This window comes from Trematomus bernacchii, unplaced genomic scaffold, assembly GCF_902827165.1.
Source record: "Trematomus bernacchii unplaced genomic scaffold, fTreBer1.1, whole genome shotgun sequence".
NCBI lineage: Eukaryota > Metazoa > Chordata > Actinopteri > Perciformes > Nototheniidae > Trematomus > Trematomus bernacchii.
Window position 1 is genome coordinate 3,652,122 of NW_022987685.1, and position 19,578 is coordinate 3,671,699.

Below are 19,578 nucleotides of genomic sequence, written 5' to 3' on the forward strand. Positions count from 1 at the left end.
AACAAACTTTTTTCTCTTTTTATTTTTCATCTGTATCTTACTCCACAGCATGCCCCCAGGTGATCATTTCACATTGAGTGTGTGAGCGACACTGAAGGAGCACTTGAGTGAACGATGTGTGTTAAAGTTGTAAGCTAAGCCTTTACTTGTGGCATGGTGTGAGAGAGCAGAGATACATGTGAGACTGTTACACGTCCCAAGGTTACACGCCTGACAAATGAAATTATTTTCAACGACGTGAAGAATGTTTCTCTCACCTTTTAATGTGAGAGACACATACGCTTGATGAGCTGTGCCCAGAATCTGCGCGTATGGTATTACGACAACACTTAAGGACTCATTGTAGACATTACAGGCTTAAACAAACAAACATGACTGACTGAAAGTTAGCAACAGGTTTTACAAGAGCTGTTCTGACAATTCACAATGATTCAGTTTGTTTTTCAATTTCAAGTTGCTGAGTCCTTATATAAACTATGTACTTACTGACTGTATTGTACTGTACTGTATGACTGAAAGTAAGTGTGAGAAATACAGTTACTCTGATGTGTCTTTTTACTGTCTTCAATACCTAATCATATTTTTGACTGCTTCTTTAAAAACCGTGATATTTTATTATGTGAAGAAAGCCTGAGTGGACAAGTTCAAATATTTTAAAGCTCCACTTCCCTTTTCCGTTAGCAGTATCTTAATCTCTCTGTGTAATCACTGACCATTTGAGTCCAAGGTTAAAGGCAGAACAGAGCACATTCACCTGTGATTAAAAGTGCTTTGACATTTTAAAGAAGAGGTTTTCAAAGCGCAAGAAGGGCTCCTAAAAACAATTATTTCATTCTGTTTGTTATACCAGGTCAGTGAATCTTTTTTAAATCACCTTCATTCCAATCTGTTAAGGTGTTTTTCTTATCTTTAGTTGAAACAGTTGCCATTTTAAACATTGACTTACCACTTGACTCATTGCACTGCACTGCACTGCATACAAATCCAGCAAAACTCTGTGGAGATAAACAGTAACTTAAATTCGTCTCCTGTGAATACTTATCATAGATTGACTTAAATTCAATATCAATGGGATAAGTGTAATCTGTCCAACACCAAAATCACTTTCTTTTTAGGTTATTCTTTCTTTTATATGTTTTTCTTTACATTCTTCTTTGTGGATGCATATGATTTATAAATGTTTGATTAGTTTTTCCTGACAAAGCAGCTGTAGTATGAATACCCATTTGTAACAAAACAGTACGCTTCATCCTGCAAGTTACTTAAATGAAAATGGAAATGCGTTTGACCAGCGAGAAGCAAGGATGTATTTCGTTTTTAACATCCTCTCTTTCTCTAAAATGATTTAGTAAATGCTTTCAGACTTCCTCCAGACGTACTTTAGTCCAGCATCAGCATTCCTCGCCTCCGTAGGAGACCCTTAGGAATGTGCCGTTCCCTTTTTGAATTCCTCTCTTCAGGAGGACGGTGAGTTCACTACCCAACATCCCACAGTGTGCCAAGAACTACAGCAAGTATCAAGCCGAGTTTATCAAGGGCAGGCATGACCTCTCTGTGAACTCTGACTATGGCCATTATCAAAATGCAACAATGGAAATATGATTGGCAGTGAGATCAGGGAGGGCTGGGTGTTTGGGAGCCAGACAATTCGATCATTAGTCTTTGACTGTAACCAGTTTCCCCTCAAGCTGTTTGCTTTGGCATGTGATGGCACAGCATAGAGTATATTAAACTGTGAGGGCCACGGCTCTGGACAATCAGTGGCCTGGGTGGAGTGAGTGTCCCACACTGAAAGGATGAAGCTGCAATCTTGTGGAGTCTTTGAGCCTCCCCACATGCTTAGTCCTCCTAAATCTCTGAGGATAAGAGCATCAGGGACAGTGAGGTGATAGCATGGTGGGGGCTTGGTCAGCTAAAATCCAGGGCAATCCTTTAAAAGTGCTTTAATAGGAGGGAGAAACAACACAAACACATAAGTGGTTTGTTTTTTGTAAAACAAGATCTCTGATAAAATGGGTTACTTTTATGTATGTGCTCAACAGGTGCAAGTAGAGCAAATTTGACAAAATTACATAATTCAACTAATTTGTTGTAAGTCCAAAGTCCTGAAATGTATAATAATGTAATAATGCATCTCTGTCTGTAATTTATTTCACTTGCATGTTTTGCATACTGCAATACATTTTCTGTTGAGACACACTGTTTTTTCTACGCTTAAAGAATTATCTTTGGTATCATTCATCTGCTGCTCAGCCACATAAAGTAATTTTTTTAAGGTTCTTATCTGCAATTTAATCAGATCAGTTTACACTAAATGGACTTGGGTAATTAGGTGTCAATATACTGGGGAATGAAAAGCATTAATGGTAGTTGATTCAGGAAAATAATGATTCATGGCATACTTTTCTTACTTTTTTTTTTCACTTATGGGAAGGTATCAAGTATTTTCAAGCAGAGACTCCCAAGTTTCAGTAAAGTCACCAGTCATGTATGCTTAAGTCCAAGTTGAGTTGCAAATCTTTCTTATTTTGTCAAGTTGAGTCTCGAGTCATCAAATTTGAGAGTGTAACTCACATGACCTCTGATGTGTTGTACCCTCAGTGTGTTTGAGCAGCTGGCCTTCACCTCTTTATCAGCAGTTAACATCGACTCTGCTGCTGTGGCATTCACTGTCATGTTTAAAGCTAAAGTCCCTGGGGTTTCCATCTGCACACACAGCAGCGAGCCCCGAGTCTGCAGCCTGCTGCTGACACACACTCCTGAAAGGTTGACCAACCAATATCCCAGGAGCACTTCTGTGAGTATGGACGGGCATGGTATTGCTTTGTCGAAGGTTTTCAGTACACATATTGTCTTCAGTTCGATTTTTTTGCAGTTTATACTCAAATGTTCTACCAGACATGTTGTAAATCTGGGATTAACCTTGTGATGTTGTGTTAAAGTGACCTACTGACATAAAAATCCATAAACGGCTAATGGTGTGTCAACATTTTAGTCCATGTCTTTGTCATGTGATGGTGGATTTGTCCAGCCTGATGGATGTGTGCAGCAGGTGTTCATTCCCACAGGAAAGAGCAAAGCCCAATGGGATATCTAAAAATATAAATGAAAATAAAGCATCCCAGGGGTCAGCGGGCGGTGTTGAGTTGCAGATGAGGTGAGGTGAAGGGTGTAGAGGCACACATTCCTCTCCTGAAATGAGGTGAAATTACGCAAGGGGTTGAACTGTGTCCATTCTGAGAAAATGTTCAATCCATCAGTGTCAGCAGAGTGGATGTCTGCGCACGGTCATCCTGAAACAGATGCTTGGTCTGTCTGTCTGTACATATGTCGGAGATAAACAAACAAATACAGAAAATGATTGTTGAGCAATGTGCACTCATTTTCATCAAGTGCAGAGAGGTTAAGTGCACAGAGAGTCCCCTCTGTAGAAACCACTTTATGGAAGGATGCACACAGCCAGGGAGTAATTAGCCTGTTTGGACGAATGAACTTTCAAGACTGTGTTCCTGTTGACTTGCAAAAGCCCTCGAGACCAATTAGAGCCTAGTTCTCTCGCAGTAATCCAGTCGCTGACTTTCACCTCAGGGGCTCATCTATATTCCTCACTGGTCAATATTTGTTAACATCCTCTCTTTGGTTAATAGTCAATGGAGAATTATTAACTTGCTAACACAACAAAAGTTGTTCCAAGACCTTCAGGTGACAAATGAAACGCTGCTTTATCATCTGATATAGCTGAGAAAGAGCAGCTTTAAATGTCTTTAATGCGAAGAGAGAAAGGACATGCTAATGTTTGATGATAGGAATAATTAATGTGCCTAATCTTGGTTAATGAAGGGTCTTACTTTCCCTAACAGACAGCAGTGAGGCAGCAGCATGCTTCCCCTGCACGCTGCAGCTACCGTGGATACGGCAAACACAGCAGAGAAATAGATCACAGTCACCCCTTTGGCTGCACTCCAGAATTAATGTAACATGGTCAATTGCCAAAAAATGATGCTTATGTCATCCACTTTTCTGCAGTAAAACAATGAGCATGGCCCTGCTCAGGGGTTAGAAAGGAAGTAGAAATTATTTAATATAAAAGTTAAATAAATGCACACTGAAGAGTCTTTCCTCTTGAAATCATGCTGGGATTGTGGTAATGCTCAGTCATCATTATGACACACATTCAATTACATTTTTTACAAGATGTACAAAAGGATAAGTTATTTTCAGTGATTCTGTGTTTTCTGCTGGCCCTTATTTTGAAATTCCACTGTACTGAAATTAATTTAAGGAGTGCACTGGACAGAACAAAAAGTCCTCAGCAAGAGCTGTGACTGAGAAAAACTGAGAGTGGTTTGGTTTTATAAAACTCATTATTACTGGATTTGAATATCCGGTTAAATATATTAGAAACTGCCTGAGAGCAACGCCTCCCCGTGGCCCTCATTGTGGCGTTGGAGCATGTCTAATCTCTTACGTAACAACAGGGCATTCACCACTGTGTGCTTCCTCATTAGTAGTAATTCAATAGCAACACAACGATTGGTGTGCACAGAAAACATAACAAGCTTTGTTTTGTTCAGCCATTCCACCTTGTGCAATTTTTGCAGAAAGTGACAAAAGTGGCGTAACCTTACTGCTCACCCGTCACAGTTTGAACACTACCGACAAATATCTATATTTGTTTGTGTTTACGTGCGTGGTCAGGAAAACTTGTGTCCTTACAGTACTTTTCATTAGTACAAGCTGTTCCATTTGAATTATTTGCATTTCCCATGATACCAGTTCTGAGTGTGTGTACAAAAAACACACACACACACACAAACTAAAGTATTTATTATTACCCAGGCTGAGACAGGAGCAGATTAAGTTTACGTTTTAATTAGATGATTAAATGTTGCAGTTGCAGAAAAGAGCAGCAGCAGAAGAAGCTGTGGATTTATTGGAACAAGTATATTTCTTCCCACAATACACGCTTTCCCATTAGAACATTGTGTGATTCATTTTGTGACTTTGGTCTAAAAAGGACAAAGCTGATTTTGAAAAAGTTGTACTGTTTTGGTAGTGTTGCCCCACTTTCCATTTGAATCCAGTAAGTATGGATTGAAAAGCCAGACAACAGTGCTAAAAATATCCCACTTCAACTGGCACAGCACATTTGGGGTGAAATGGAATTTAGCTGCTCAGTGACCCAATCAAGATCATCAATGAATCCATCTAACAGACAAACACATTGACAGCCAGCGAGAGGGAGAAAGAAACACATTAAAAGTAAACTCAAACATGATGTGTGTGTTGTTGATGCTGGTGAATAATAAAAAGACAAAGAGGGTTTGTCATTTGTTTATTACTGTGTTCAGCAGATATTGTGTTGCTCTTTGGGGCTTTCAAGGTGAGAAGTCAGGGCGGTGGCACCGGCTCTCAACGGGGCGTTCACTGTGCACACTCTCCTTGCAGAGCTGGCAAAGTCTTGCTAATTAATCTTACATGAAATATGCCCTTTACTGTAGCATCTAACATGTGTAGGGTTTGTTGGGCTGTTAGTCTTGAGTTTGAGAACAATTTGATCTCATTTTTAGAGAGTTAAACAGATAGTTAGGGCTTCATTTTACAATTATATTTTCTAGATTATTTAAAAAAACGTCAATTCTAGTTTCTCAAATGCTTTAAATGTCTTGTTTAGAAAGTACAAAATCCCCCAATATTCATTGTAATAAGATTGAACACTGTAACACTGTACAATCATTTCAGAAAACCAAGGAGATCCTCTTCTGCAGAAGTCATTCAGAGTGCATGGCAGCAGTCAGTGATGTGTCAGTGCAATGATATGGTCATTTTTAGACTTTTGGCTCAGAGTAATGCTGACAGGTGCAGATTGTCAGATTCAGCAGCTGCAGGCTGTCTGGTGTCAGAAAAATAAAGTTTACGTTTGTTAAAGAACTGATCTGTTTGAGCCGTCAGATCCATAATTTAAAGGGAGTATAAGATATTCATTGGCACCACTTCAAAGCCTTCAGCCACGGTGGGAATGTCCAACATCATAATGTGAATCCTCTCAGATCACCAACCAAATATATATTCTCTGTTAATCTTTTAACATCAACCCACCAGAGTGGTCTTACAAGGTAAATTAAACACTTAAACGCCCACATCACTCAAATTGATTATTACTACACTCTTTCACTTTTTTATACTTTTAGAGGAAGCATTATATGTCCCTTGAGGAAATATGCAGGGAGGGAAATGGTATTGTCTCCTCAATGGGCTCTTTAAGTACTTCCTGGGGAAAGGCTGGACCCCACACACTCGCGGTTTCCTCTAAATTAATGAGTGACTGTGCTGATTTTAAGAAAGAAACATCCCTGTTACACAAAGCTTGGATCAAATAATGGCTATACTTGATTTGACACCAGATTGTTGTCTAATAATTGCCAATCTAAATGGCAAGCTAATTGGTCAAATGATTATTTACAAGCCAGTTTGGAATTTGTAAAAAATACATTTGGGCACAAATATTAAAGAGAGTCCTCCTTTCAGGCAATCAGTCTAAATATCTAAATGTGTGCATGCTTGCAAGGGCAATCAGTCATATTGAAATTGTGATGGATTCCAACAGTTGGCTATATTTCTACTCTATATTAAGGTTAACCCAGAGCCATTGCATAACTTAATATACTGTTTTTGGAAATAAATGAATGCAGGATAAGAAAGTATAGTTTATGGCCTCAGAATGATATATCCCATATAAATATGCCCTCTTGTGGAAGCAATCCAAACTACTTATTTTAATTAATATAATCTTTCCAAATAAAACTGTGGTCAGCTTGCCTTGCCTTGAGCAATGAAACATGAGAGCGGCTATTACACTCAGTGGTCTCTTCAGAAAGGCGAGAAAAGCTTTAATTGCACGTCTCTCTCTCATTGCTTTCTTTATATAACCGGATCAGGCAGATGGCGTTTGAGTAACAAGAGTCTTACATCACTTTCCTCTGCTCCCAGTTGTTCATAATCATCAGGGTTATTGTCTTCACATTGTTGGGGTATAACCAGGCAGGTAAATGTTTAACACCCCTATTCAATCATTGTCCAACACATTGCTGCAATGCTCATTCATTTGCAAATATATGCAAGAAGATATTATGGCTGGTATCCCTGGATGCACACGAACGAAACAATATCGAAATGCATTTTCCCTGATTGTGCAGTTTAAAAAAGACAAGCTAGCTACCAACACGTTTTTAAATTAGGTATTTTATGCAGTTGGAGAGTTAAACAATAATAATATAGTAGAAAGAGCAACAGATTTAAGTAGAGTAACGAAAATATGGCTTAAATGACTAATCTCATTTTGTATTCAGATTTGATTTCAAAATAATATTTTTAAGGTCTTTTCAAATATGTATTTAGAAGCCCATAAACATGTTTTACATACACAAATCCCACTTTTCACTGTTTTAATTTACGTCAGGATAAATAAGCAAAGTGTAGGCTAACTGCCATGTGCCCACCACACTGCTGCAATGCATACTTACAAATAATATGCACGCATATATTCAGATATGCAGACAACAACAATAAAATATAAACATCCAAATATATTATAGGGGACATTTTGAAACACCAGCTACTTTTTGAACATGTTTTCAGCCATGCATATGCTGTAGCTTCGCAGTTAGAGAGTTGTATTTGGCTAACTGCAAACCCCTGCACCACAAAGCAACATTAACGAGGCTGCCAGCAGAGTTGGCGCTGTAAGTGTGTGTGTGAGTGTGTGTGTGCGCGCGCTGTGGCTGTGGCAGCGGTGTACAGTAGCATGGCAGACTGCAGTAAATACACTGTTGAAGAGGCGGGGTTTGACATCTCGGCTCTGAAAACATCTCTAATCCAGTATTTCAGGTGCCGGAGAGAACCGAGCGACCATTGCTCTCCACCGCCGCGCATCAGCGAACTGCAGCGGGATCCTCTGGACGGGAATATACCGCAAAGTGTAACGAGACTGTGTCCCAAGTGGCGTTTCTGAGAGGAAATTAAGCCTACAAAGCCAGAGAGAGGGAAGTTTCAGCGGCGGAAAGACTTTCTGTCTGCCTTGAAGTGAATTTCTCCAGCAGCGACTCCTCCCCCGAAACTCCACCAAAATACTTCAACTCTTTTCTCACTGCAGGATATTACACTCCGCACTCAGGCTCATTTCTCCTCTCTGGGGTAAGTTACACTTTATTCCAGTGCGACACGAATAGTTCTTGAACTTTATTTATCAGTGTGGAAGGAGTGCGTGGGGCGGAAATGTAGTTACACCTGAGCTCAGGTAAGTCAGGTAGGCCTAGCGTTAGCTGCCTCTTGTCTTTTAGCTTCACTTAGCACTCATATCAAGTCAAAAATGTGCTACACATAACCTACAATACTTGCTTTGTTATTTCGACAGTCCATAGTGTCTTTTTTAATCACTTATTTTTGGTATTTTATTTCAAAGTGGTCTGTTTTGTTATTGACAGCTAGCTCGGGTGTATCATTCATTATTTAAAATATGCAGCTAGCCTCACCAAAATAAGGATTAAGTCTCAACTCATGTCGCATTTCCAACACAATATTTATTGAGTCTGTTTAAATAAGTATTTGTAACCCACGTATGCTTTTCATATAGTTAATACGTACACAGATACGCTTTCCCTTGTCTTTATGGTGTTACATCAGGATAAAAAGCAGTATGGGCTAACATGTGTTTGTGTGCACTGAGAGGTTCATGTTGCGTAATTCTTGCACACCATATATATTTGGCCAAAAATGCAGAAGTCACTTCCAGACTCACGCTGTGACTGGTTTCTCCCACTTTACCTCACCCTAATGATACACACACACACACACACACACACACACACACACACACACACACACACACACACACACACACACACACACACACACACACACACACACACACACACACACACACACACACACACTGGTGATGCAGCAGTGAGCTCACAGTCTGTGCACACTCATCCTGTATGTTGATGCCTGTGGAACATTTCCTTTAGGACCGACATGCTGAACTAAATATGGAGGCATGCTGAAGAACCAGTTCTGACAGTCAGCCTTCTGTCACCTCTTTGTTTGCTGGAGTAAGTGCTCTTTTTCTAGGTATTGGTTGCCTTATTCTGCTTTTGATAAAGACTCGGGTAGCTAACTTGAAATAAAGATTTGCAACTTGATATTTACTTTCAAACTGAGGGATTGTACCTGTTAGTGCTGCAAAGATGAGAAGTTGAGTTATCAATAAGAACAATATTCGGACAGTATGTTTGAAAACCGATTAACATTTGTCGTTAGTAAGTAATAATCTCTCATCCGAAAATATCTTTAACTGCTGTTTTAAAATAATGGGGATTTCCTGTTTTTTTCTCAGTTTTTATATTATATTAAAATAAAAATCCTTGTGTTTCAGACAAAGCAAGACATTTAAAGACATTTTGGACTTTGATAAACTGGTCTGGTGAAAATGATGGAGATGTTTCATTCGTTTTCTGACATTTTAGGGAACAAACAATAAGTAGAGTAAATAATCAGCATATTTACAGTATGGTTAATGAAAAATAATTATTAGTATCCCTATGACTATGAATATTTAAAAAATATAGAACTTAAGGATGAGAAGTAAGTTGTTGATCCTCATCATGCTTGTGATTAGTTGGCAAGTTTCTGTAAATTGTCGGCACATTAAGGAAGCAATTGTAAGGGTGGAGAGGAGGATGTAACTTTTGAGCATGGGATCCTGGACCAAGTGCTTTTGTTCTCCTCTTCCTCTACGAGGAGTAAGCGGTGGCTCAGCGTGGTGTGGGGGGGGGGGGGGACCTGTTCAGTTTCACAGGGTAGAACACTGGACCGTGTTCTGCCTGGAAAGTGGCGAGCCTTTGAGCAGGAAGCCCACACAGGAAACACCGCTGCATTGTTGCCCAAAGGCTCAAAGCTTGTCTGCAGTCCACAGGGAACGCCACAGTCCAAGTTTCACAGTTTCTTAGGGTCAGAGCATGCAGGGTCAGGTTTTATTGCTTCTTCTCTACAAGCAGGCAGGGGCTACTTGTGCTGAGGCGTTGTATATTTCCAGACTACTCTTGATTAAAATAAACAGTCGGACAGCATTGTGAAAAGCAAATGCATAAATCATAGGATATTAGAACATTGTGTGAACAGTGGAGAGGAAATGTAGAGACAAATGTTTATATCCTCATGTCAGACACTTAGACTTCCACTTTAAGTGAGTTTTTTACAGATCTAAAGTGGTGAACTGAGTGAGAGTCATCTGTGAGATCTCTCAATACATTCGACTCCCTTCATGCGTTTACCAAATGACTCAGACTTGTGAGAAGTTTGCATGACTGCATCAACAAAGGAGAAGTTGATTATTTTCTACCCAAGGCGAACTCAAGACATGGAAAATGTGAATGTGTAGTAGTGGATGATCATTTTAAAATTCAGTGGGAGATAAATCAACACTTTAGTAAAAGGAAACTGCAGTTTATAATCACAAAGTACAAACTGTTTCCTTGCTCAGCATTGTTTATTCCATTTGTGAGGATACTTTTTGCTTTCCCCCACTCTTCTGCATCCCAGGATATTACTCTAGCAAAAGTTTGATTTACTTTTTAAAATATATATAGTTTCCCCAACTTATAGCACACGAGGTATGACTCAACATAGCTCAGAAGTTATTTTTCTGAAGGTAGAATTGAATTATTTACACATTTCTTGTCCAATATTAGATATCAGAATACAACAAAAATAGATTTGACTAAAAATAGAGGAGAAACAGATGTACAATACTTTGCTTTTACACCTGGGAGTCGAAGTTGTTGTTAAATGTAACCCTGAGTCAGGAAAGTCATTCATCACCAGAGTCAGAGTTGAAGAGTAACACGAGGGAATGCTCAGCTGTCATGCAGGAGGAAAATGCACCAAGATGATGGAAATATATAGTCTTTTGCATTTGAAAAGGGTAGACTATACCTGGATTTATCTCAGAAGTTAAGGAGAGGCTGGAAGTTGTGTTTTTATAAAGCGAATTAAAATGTCTTTACAGGCTCTGTATGAAAGATTGAATGTACAGTAGAGGTTTGTGAACTAATTATGGGTGTTAGGTTCCCACAAAGCCTCTTTATATATCGAATACTTCCTTTCTCTACTGTTCCCACCATGTGTTTCACGTCTTCTAGACATTGAATTAGTGTGACTCAATTTTCCACAGTTTGATTCATCAGCGGCTGTTTGCATCGGAAGCTGATCAATTGAATTATTCTAAATGAGGCTATCCATCAACAGATCACTAATAGATAGATTATAGCATCTTGCTCCGCGTGCCTTCACACGAAGCGTGCCCACGTCTCTTCAGAATCCCTCGGCCTGTCAGAGGTGCTGATGCACAACACACACTCTGGGGCTGATTGCTCCAAGGTGCTAGCCCTAGCGTTTTCCGCGTGACAAGAAAAAAGTCGATCCTGGAGAGAGTCTGAGCATGTCTTTGTTTATAGAGGAAGACTGGACATCCTGTACCGCTGCTGTTGAGAGAAAAAGTGAAATCTCTCCTTTTACTTGGCTCAGATCGGTACAACATTTTTACCTGACTGAATTTAACTTCTTGCTGCAGTCGTGACCTTATTTCCCCACAGGGATCAATGATTTTATCTCGTATCAAATACTCCTCAAATCATCCAAATCATCAAATCTGTTGTATGTGGTTTAACCTGCTTAAAGGTGGGGTAGGTAATTTTGGAGAAACCAGCTCGAGTGCGCTAGAATTTGAAAATACACAGCCGGAAGAAATCTGCTACTTCCTTACAGAGCCCCTCCTCCAACACACACGAACGCGCACATGACCAATGAGGGCACGAGATAAGTTTGTGCACAGATGGAAGGCTGACAGGCAGGTAGGCCATCCAGTTATTTTAGCCGGGCCGGCTAAAATGATTGGTCGTGCTTTTTACAGTACTACGGCTTCCACAGATGACATTTTTTAATGGATTTTTTGTCAAAGCACTTAAGATATTCATTGCTATCGGGATGTTAAGAGCATTCCATGGAATATAACAAAAAGTGTATCTCGAGCCGGTTTCTCAAACTTACCTACCCCACCTTTAATGTTAAAGTTGAGGTTTTAATGGTGGTGTATTTCTGTCTTCTACATTATTAGTTACATTATACAGTAGCTTCACATGATCATTTTGTGTATCAATTCAATAATATCCTTTTCTGAATTGGAAAAAAGGGTCATGTTGGTCATATAAAGCAAGAAAAAGACCAGTGTTGAAAAAAGAACTGACTGTACAGACACGAGCTCATTCTGTTACCTGTTGATGTGGAAAATATTGCCAACTTGTAAAGATGAACCTTTAATTGAGGAAACCAGCCTGAAGAAAATAGTTTAATTCAGCACAGACTGAAGCGGAAGGGTGGCAGCCGTGTTGGCTTTCACCATATAATGACGTAAACCTGGCTTCTTGAAAATATTGTGACCGGCCAGTTGAGTAATTTTCTCCACCAAGCTTTAAAAACAAACAGGCTGATATATCGCATGGCTGCATTCAGTTGTAATCTATTATGAGTGATCTGTTTTAGATTTTTGAGAATATGTCTGCAGATGAAAAACAGTCGTACACAGCCACCTGTTCAGATAATGTCTCTGTATCTGCTCACAGGTCGGTGCAGTTTGTTCCACTTTAACCTCTCTGGATTGTAACTCAGCCAGTCTGTGTCTAGAAATGTGCGCCTGTCCTGCCGTGCAGACGCGCCATGGTGCAGTCACATGATGTTGTCAGATGAAAGGTGTCATGCTTAATCTGATAAGCCGGGAATGTTTTTTTTTATTTCTTGTGGGGGGAAAACGGATGTGGCTCAAATGTTCTCCTCAGCAGTGGCCTCATTGTCATGCAATAATCTGAAAATCATGTTTGTAATCGTTGAGCAAGGGCAAATACTTTGTATTATACTCAGGATTTTTTATATTATACTCATTCTTGGCATTATCTTTTATGTCATTAAATCCTAGTCAGCAATTCTCAATTCTGCTCAGACTAAAAGATGATTAAACATAAGTGAGGTTGGCAGTTTTCAAGTGGACCGCCGTAATTTAATAACTTCTCTCAGACCTGAAAGCAGAGCCATATTTACTCTTGCTGTTGTCAGCACTGTCACAATATAAAGCTTGCATTGGCTTCATTTTCCATGCCACCGAATGGACGATGAATGATGTGGATGTGTGGTATTGTCTTTGCTTGTTTGTACATTTAAATTGAAGAGATGCTTTACACTCTAGTTCATGCGTTGTTTTAAAAAGTAGGACTCAATATTTTAACTGTATAACTTGTTGAATTGTGACGTCCTGGAGGGGTTTAGCTGTTAAAGTGATATTAATGTATATGAGAATATGAAAGACTAATTAAACATCTAAATAAAACAGGAGTTTAGAGACATACACATATTTAATCAGAGGTTCAGGGGGAAAAAAGGCAATTCAAAGTGCTTTACAAAAAAATAAAAGCACTAAGACAGTGCAGAAGAAATAATCTTGAAAATGACATTTTATAACATTTAGTCACTAATAAGAGAATACAATTTAAAACAAGCTTAAATAGATTAGACGGGTGTACATTACACAAATGAAAGTTAAAGTGCTAAGACATGAATAGGTTCATTGATATATTGAAAGGCAGAATAAAAACATGTCTGATAATTTTCCTCAAACTTTTTTTAAATCAATCAGTATTACTACTTTGTGTAGTGAGTGATTTAGGTGGGCTCGGAAAAAATATGAAAACTTAGGTTGTGACTTGGAAAATTGAAGAAACGTACAGACGGTACCAACACGTCGAGGCATGTTATTGGTAAAGGTGGAGTGAAACGTTTTCCTCTCTGCTCTCAAACTAATCTGTAAACAGCCGTTCTTAAGCAACACTGAGCTTTACAGATTGCTTAGGAATGCTGTTGTTGCTGTGTCGCTAAGTCCATTAGCGTGTTTAGCTGCATCATGTGGAGAGGACTGAAATGACTCAAATTCAGGTTAAACTGTTACCTGTCGAGAGGTGACACTGTATCATCGGGCATCTAGGATTCGTGAAATACCAGGATGGAAATGTGGTCCAACGGGTTTTGGCTGAAACTTTTTGTTGTTTCTGGAGAGTATCACAAGAGGGAAGTCTCATTGTAGTGCAAAGTAGGACATATTGTTTTGTCCTCCTCACTCTGACTAACAAAGTGTTTGAGGTTTATTCTTTAAGGTGTTGGGGACAAAAACAGGATGAATCACTGTGTGTTACACAAGGAATTATTGTTCATTGTTGCTTCTTCACACTTTTTTCGCCGCAACTTCTCCAAGAGCAGGCTTTTAGAATGACATGAAAGAACACAGGCTTTGTGTATACAGCACGCACATCTTCCTGTACTGTAATAACCCACACACAGCTCCCACTGCCTCACTCAGCACAAACGTGTTCATCCATCAAACTGCTCACAGGAGTGTGTGTTCAGCGCTGTGCACACTCTCTGCAGATTGTGTTGCTCTTTCTCACTGTGGTGTTGAAGCTGCATGGACTGCAAGTTTATCAATCGAAGTGCATCTTCAGTGGTTTGTTGAAATGTCCTCCGCTGCTCTTCTCCAGTTCAAAATAGGCCAGGACAGCGCTCTTATGCTCTTTTTGTCGTTACAAAAGAATGACAATGGCAGAAAAAATGGACAAAATGAGACACACAAGAAACTTTGTGCAGTTTTTTTTTGTGAACGTTTTCAATTGCTGACAAACAACTTTTAGTTTGGGCTCCCATCTACAGTAGAGCTAAAATGACAATAATAGGGACACATCTGTTTCGTAAATCTATAAATCCATGCAGTACATTTTTCAGCGGAAGATTAATCAATTGAAATTACGAATACCCTTTTTTCAGATATCAGATAGGATTGTTTTAATTTTTTCGTACTATTGTTTGGGCTCTGTGGGCCTTCTCCTTATTTTTTTATATTTTATTGACATTAGTCGGGTGAAAAAATTACCAACAAGTTGCTTTCCAGTCACGCGAAAAGAGAAGGAATTTACATTTACAAAATAAATGGCTCAATTGTAGATAACATTATTCAAAATTACGTTCTTAGGAAACGTTACCATCAGTCCTTGTAAATGTCTCTTGGGAGTTGTTAAATCTATTTTTAAGGAAACTGAAATAAATCTGAATGTTACTCTGCGACTTTAGCTTCAGTTGGACACGCCTCCAGTGCAAAGGGTGTTTTGAAAAGTTAATGTATAAACTCTGTTGACATCTGACCTAGAACAAGCAGGATAAAGACTGTGGTCTCGGTCGCTTTTATGGAATATCTTTATCATGTTATAAAACTATAAACTCCATATTGTCATCTAAATCCCGTTTAATCTGCTTCTCTCTGTCTCTAACGCAGCTGTGTTTTCTGCCCGGCCTGGACAAACCTTTGCTATGGATTGACCTCTGAGAGGGACAATTGACTGCAGCGGAAAATCTCCAATACCATCGGGACCATGTGGCAGAATGAGCTCGCAGGGGTCCGCCGTCCCCTCTGAAGCTGTGTGAAGCTTCATGCTGCAGAGCGTCAGGATGACTGAGGCGTGCTGCCACGAAGTCAAAACTCATCTCATCACCAGCATCAGACCGCGGATCATCAACGGTTTTCCAAAACAAACACTTGGATTATAACTTTTTCTGTTGACTTTTATTTATTTTTTATCAACTTTTTAAGAATCAGACTGAGTAAAAGGATGTTCTACGTGAGCTGCAGAAATGGATTAGATGTGTAGCAGTGCCGCTGCTGCAGGAATAACTTAACCCCGGACTATCGGGGATCTGATCCCAGCACCAACCTCCGCCCGGCCCACCTGTCTGAGGCAGACCCCCGCTATCCAATGGCATGGGTCAAGTTCTTCAGAAAGCCGGGTGGCAATCTGGGGAAGTCGTACCAGCCGGGGAGCATGCTGTCTCTGGCCCCCACCAAAGGACTGCTGAACGAACCGGGCCAGAACAGCTGCTTCCTCAACAGCGCCGTGCAGGTAGGGAGGAAATTATTAACAGTCATTACAAGGTACTTTAAATTGCTCCAAAATGATTGACAGACTGATATTTCCATCACTGGAAATATATTTAACTATGTGCCCAAAAAGCCATATTTGTTGCAAAATACATATTTTTGATAGGTGCTTTCTTTCTCTCACTCTGTTGAAGCTATTCATTCATTTATTTTATGGCTGTTTTAGTTATTTCAGCATCATTATTAAGTGTCATTATTTAAGTTCCAGTTGTTCCAGGCAGCTTCAGGCACCTGGTTAAAACGTATTTACAGGTGGAGGTGGGATTGGGCACCTGAAAGGCATGTTTTTTGTTTTTTTTACCAGGGCAAAAGTAGAGGTAAAATTGTTGTTCTTTGTTTTGTTTGGTCTTGAAAAGATAATATGCTGAACAAACTATATTCATGCCAGGACATTCGATTCAATCTCTCCGTAAGATTCAGTTTCTGGTGCCTCGGCAGAAGTTTTAAAGTAGTTTTTGATATAAGGACAAATGGCCGCTACATTCTTTTTTTGTTTAACCTCCCTTACATGTCGTGGTTTTCCTCCAGGACCTGTACTTCACCCTCTCAAAATATGACCATCATTTATTTAAAGTTTCAGACTTTACTCACTGTCTGCGTGTGTCACAGCTTCCTGGCAGTTTATTTATGCACTTGAAGGTTGCATTTGACTATTGGGACACTAGCTGGATAGTTGGTTCATTTCTGCAGTCAGCCCACAGTGAGGTCACTCTCAGAGACTGTGACTCAGAGGCTGAGCTGGTTGAAGATGATCGTTACCCGAGGCTCTGTTTCTGTGAGGGAGTTCTTCCTCTCGCCCACTCCTCATCCTCATGACCTTAGAGTCTGTAACCTAACGTCTGATTGCCATATTAAGCAATAGATCCAAGGATGTCAAGTTTTTTTCACACAAAATAAATACCTATTATAAAGTTTTATAGTGTGAAGAATCAAAGTAACCTTCTGTTTCTCTTGTTCAGGTTTTGTGGCAGCTGGACATCTTCAGACGCAGCCTGAGGCAGCTACCTGGACACTTCTGTTTAGGGGAATCATGCATCTTTTGTGCATTAAAGGTAGAAAACATCATCTAAATTCATATATTTAACTGTTAATTCCAGTTTATCATTGAAAAATATATTTAAATGCTTATGGTATGTTTTTTTAAGATGTTCTGTTCCAAACCAGGATATTTTGTTAAGACCGAGACTTCTCTGCAGCTCCACAATACTTTATTATATATTGCACAAGTCCATGTCGCAATTTTGATAACATTTTGATTAATCATACAGCCTTATTCAGCAGTGAGGGTGACACAAACAGTTATGATAAACAATACGTCCCTCAGTCCATGGGTAAACCATTTCTCGTCCTTTCTCCTCTCCAGGGCATCTTCTCCCAGTTCCAGCACAGTCGGGAGCGCGCGCTGCCCTCTGACAACCTGCGTCACGCCTTGGCAGAGACCTTTAAGGACGAGCACCGCTTCCAGCTGGGCTTCATGGACGACGCCGCAGAGTGCTTTGTAAGTTCCTGTGGCAACCCGGCAGTGTATTCAGAGCGATGTTTGTGTGTTTGTGTGTTACCCTGCCACACACCGGGGTAATGCACAGCAACAAACTGTTTGGCGAGGTCACTGAAAGAGCTTCTGTCCCTCCCTTCCCCTCCCATCAACCCCTACCACATTGCCGCTAAATATCATCATGACAGGTTATATAAGAGTTCTGTTTGAACCTCTCTGTTTTTCTGCTACCATGTTTTGTCGCATCATGTCTGGGCTGATTTTATTCGTCCTTCATCATTTTTTTTTACATATCAGCTCCAGTTTTTCTGCTCTTTTTGGCAGAATAAGGTATTGTTTGGCAGAAACAGTTGTTCCACTATTAGCAGTAAACTAATTTAAATTCATTTTTTGTCTTAATATAATACAGTTCCTGCAGCATTTTATATCCTTGATTTTTTTGTGTCCATCAGTTCTGTTTATTTATTTTATTTCCCACACTTTTGATCCTTTCTGCGTACAACATTACAGATGTATCCTGCTTTTATCCCACAATCATTGTTTACACACTCAGGAAGTCCAATTACACAGCAATGGATAAACAAGACTGAGAATCTAATGTCTCTGGAGCAGAAGTGGAGAAGATGTTACTATAAGTGGACACTAGGTTGGACCAGGGTTAGAATTAAGATACTGTGCATCTTAAAGGTCCCATGTCATGCTTTTCTGGTTATTACCCGTCCCCTTGTGTGTTATGAAGGTTTTTCTGCATGTAAACGGTCTGCAGAGTCACAAACCCTCAAAGTACACCCTGTAGCGAGTAAAACTCTAACACAGAAAAGACCTGTCTATGCTGCCCCAGAACGCCTCGTTGGAGATTTTCTTTTTCAATTTTTTTCTTCCGGGAACCAAGTGACGCAACAACGACCCCTCCGTGGATTGGTCAAAATGGACCAATCCGTGGAGCCGTTACGTCCGCGGAGCCGTTGCGTTACTTCCTCACACACACACACACTCAATCTTTTCTCAACTCCAATTTCTCCTCCCTGAGACGGCGGGCGGGCGAGGCTGTGAGTTTGTGTGTGAGCACACACACAAACTCCCAGCGTGTGTGTGTGTGTTCGGGCTGGTTTTGCTGTGTCTCGCTGTCTCGCAGACAGCCACTGGGCTCATAGGGAGGGGGGGGCAGGAGCTCCAACAAGCCGTTTAGGACAGAGAGTGAATACACATACTATACAGAGATGCTGTATGTGAAACCAATGAGATTTTGGAAAATTGCACAATATAACTCTATTCTAGTAGACCTCAACAATGGAATTATGATCAGTAGAAATGGCCATGACCTTTAAAGTAGAAATCACTCACAACCGACAACAACATTTAGTTGGGTGCAGAGAAAGCAACTTTCTATCTTTATTTGCCAAGTCCCCTGATACATAAACTTGACAGTAACTTTTTTCATCTAAGAGTGAAGCTTACATCCTGCGCAGATCTTTGCCCTTGAGTATTCAGCATGAAATGTATTGGCAGCAGCATGAATTTATGGATTTAGCCAGTGTCAGATTAACAGCCAGTCAAGTTGTGCCTTTGTATCGTTTGCAGACCAACCTTGCAGCCTTAATGTAATATAAACTCACAAGAAAAATAGAAACTGGTGTGAGCCATAATGGAGGAGAGCTTGCTCAGTATATGTTTTCCTTTCAAATGTCAGATTTTGCAACATGTGTCCCACTGTACTGCCGGTTTGCTCTCTGGAAAAGCAAATAGCCTAGCATGTGGTGCTTTAAAGAGAGGTCGCTGTATTTGAACCCACTCCCTGATAGATGTTTTTTGATGTTTGTCTTTTGTGTTACAGGAGAACATCCTGGAGAGGATCCACCTGCACATTGTGCCTGAGGAGACGGATGCCTGTACCTCAAAGTCTTGCATCACACATCAGAAGTTTGCTATGACACTTTATGAGCAGGTGAGGAGAAATATTATGTAATTGCACATTGACATATTTATGAATGTGTAATAT

At 40.0% G+C, this 19,578-nt stretch overlaps 1 protein-coding gene across 5 annotated transcripts in view; it reads left to right on the top strand.

The window, feature by feature from the left end:
- Nucleotides 1-7,858: 7,858 nt before the first annotated feature.
- The window catches only part of LOC117487866 (inactive ubiquitin carboxyl-terminal hydrolase 53), a 35,684-nt gene continuing 23,964 nt past the window's right edge, over nucleotides 7,859-19,578 (top strand). For 2 of the 5 annotated variants that reach the window (XM_034136605.1, XM_034136609.1), the window contains exons 1-5: nucleotides 7,859-8,193; nucleotides 15,425-16,046; nucleotides 17,044-17,136; nucleotides 17,448-17,582; nucleotides 19,414-19,524. In XM_034136605.1, the coding sequence (XP_033992496.1) occupies nucleotides 15,903-16,046; nucleotides 17,044-17,136; nucleotides 17,448-17,582; nucleotides 19,414-19,524 (483 nt within the window). In that variant the 5' untranslated portion in view covers nucleotides 7,859-8,193; nucleotides 15,425-15,902. Of the gene's footprint in view, nucleotides 8,297-9,026; nucleotides 9,111-15,424; nucleotides 16,047-17,043; nucleotides 17,137-17,447; nucleotides 17,583-19,413; nucleotides 19,525-19,578 lie in introns of all 5 variants that reach the window. The other 3 variants (XM_034136606.1, XM_034136607.1, XM_034136608.1) reach the window with 3 other exon arrangements.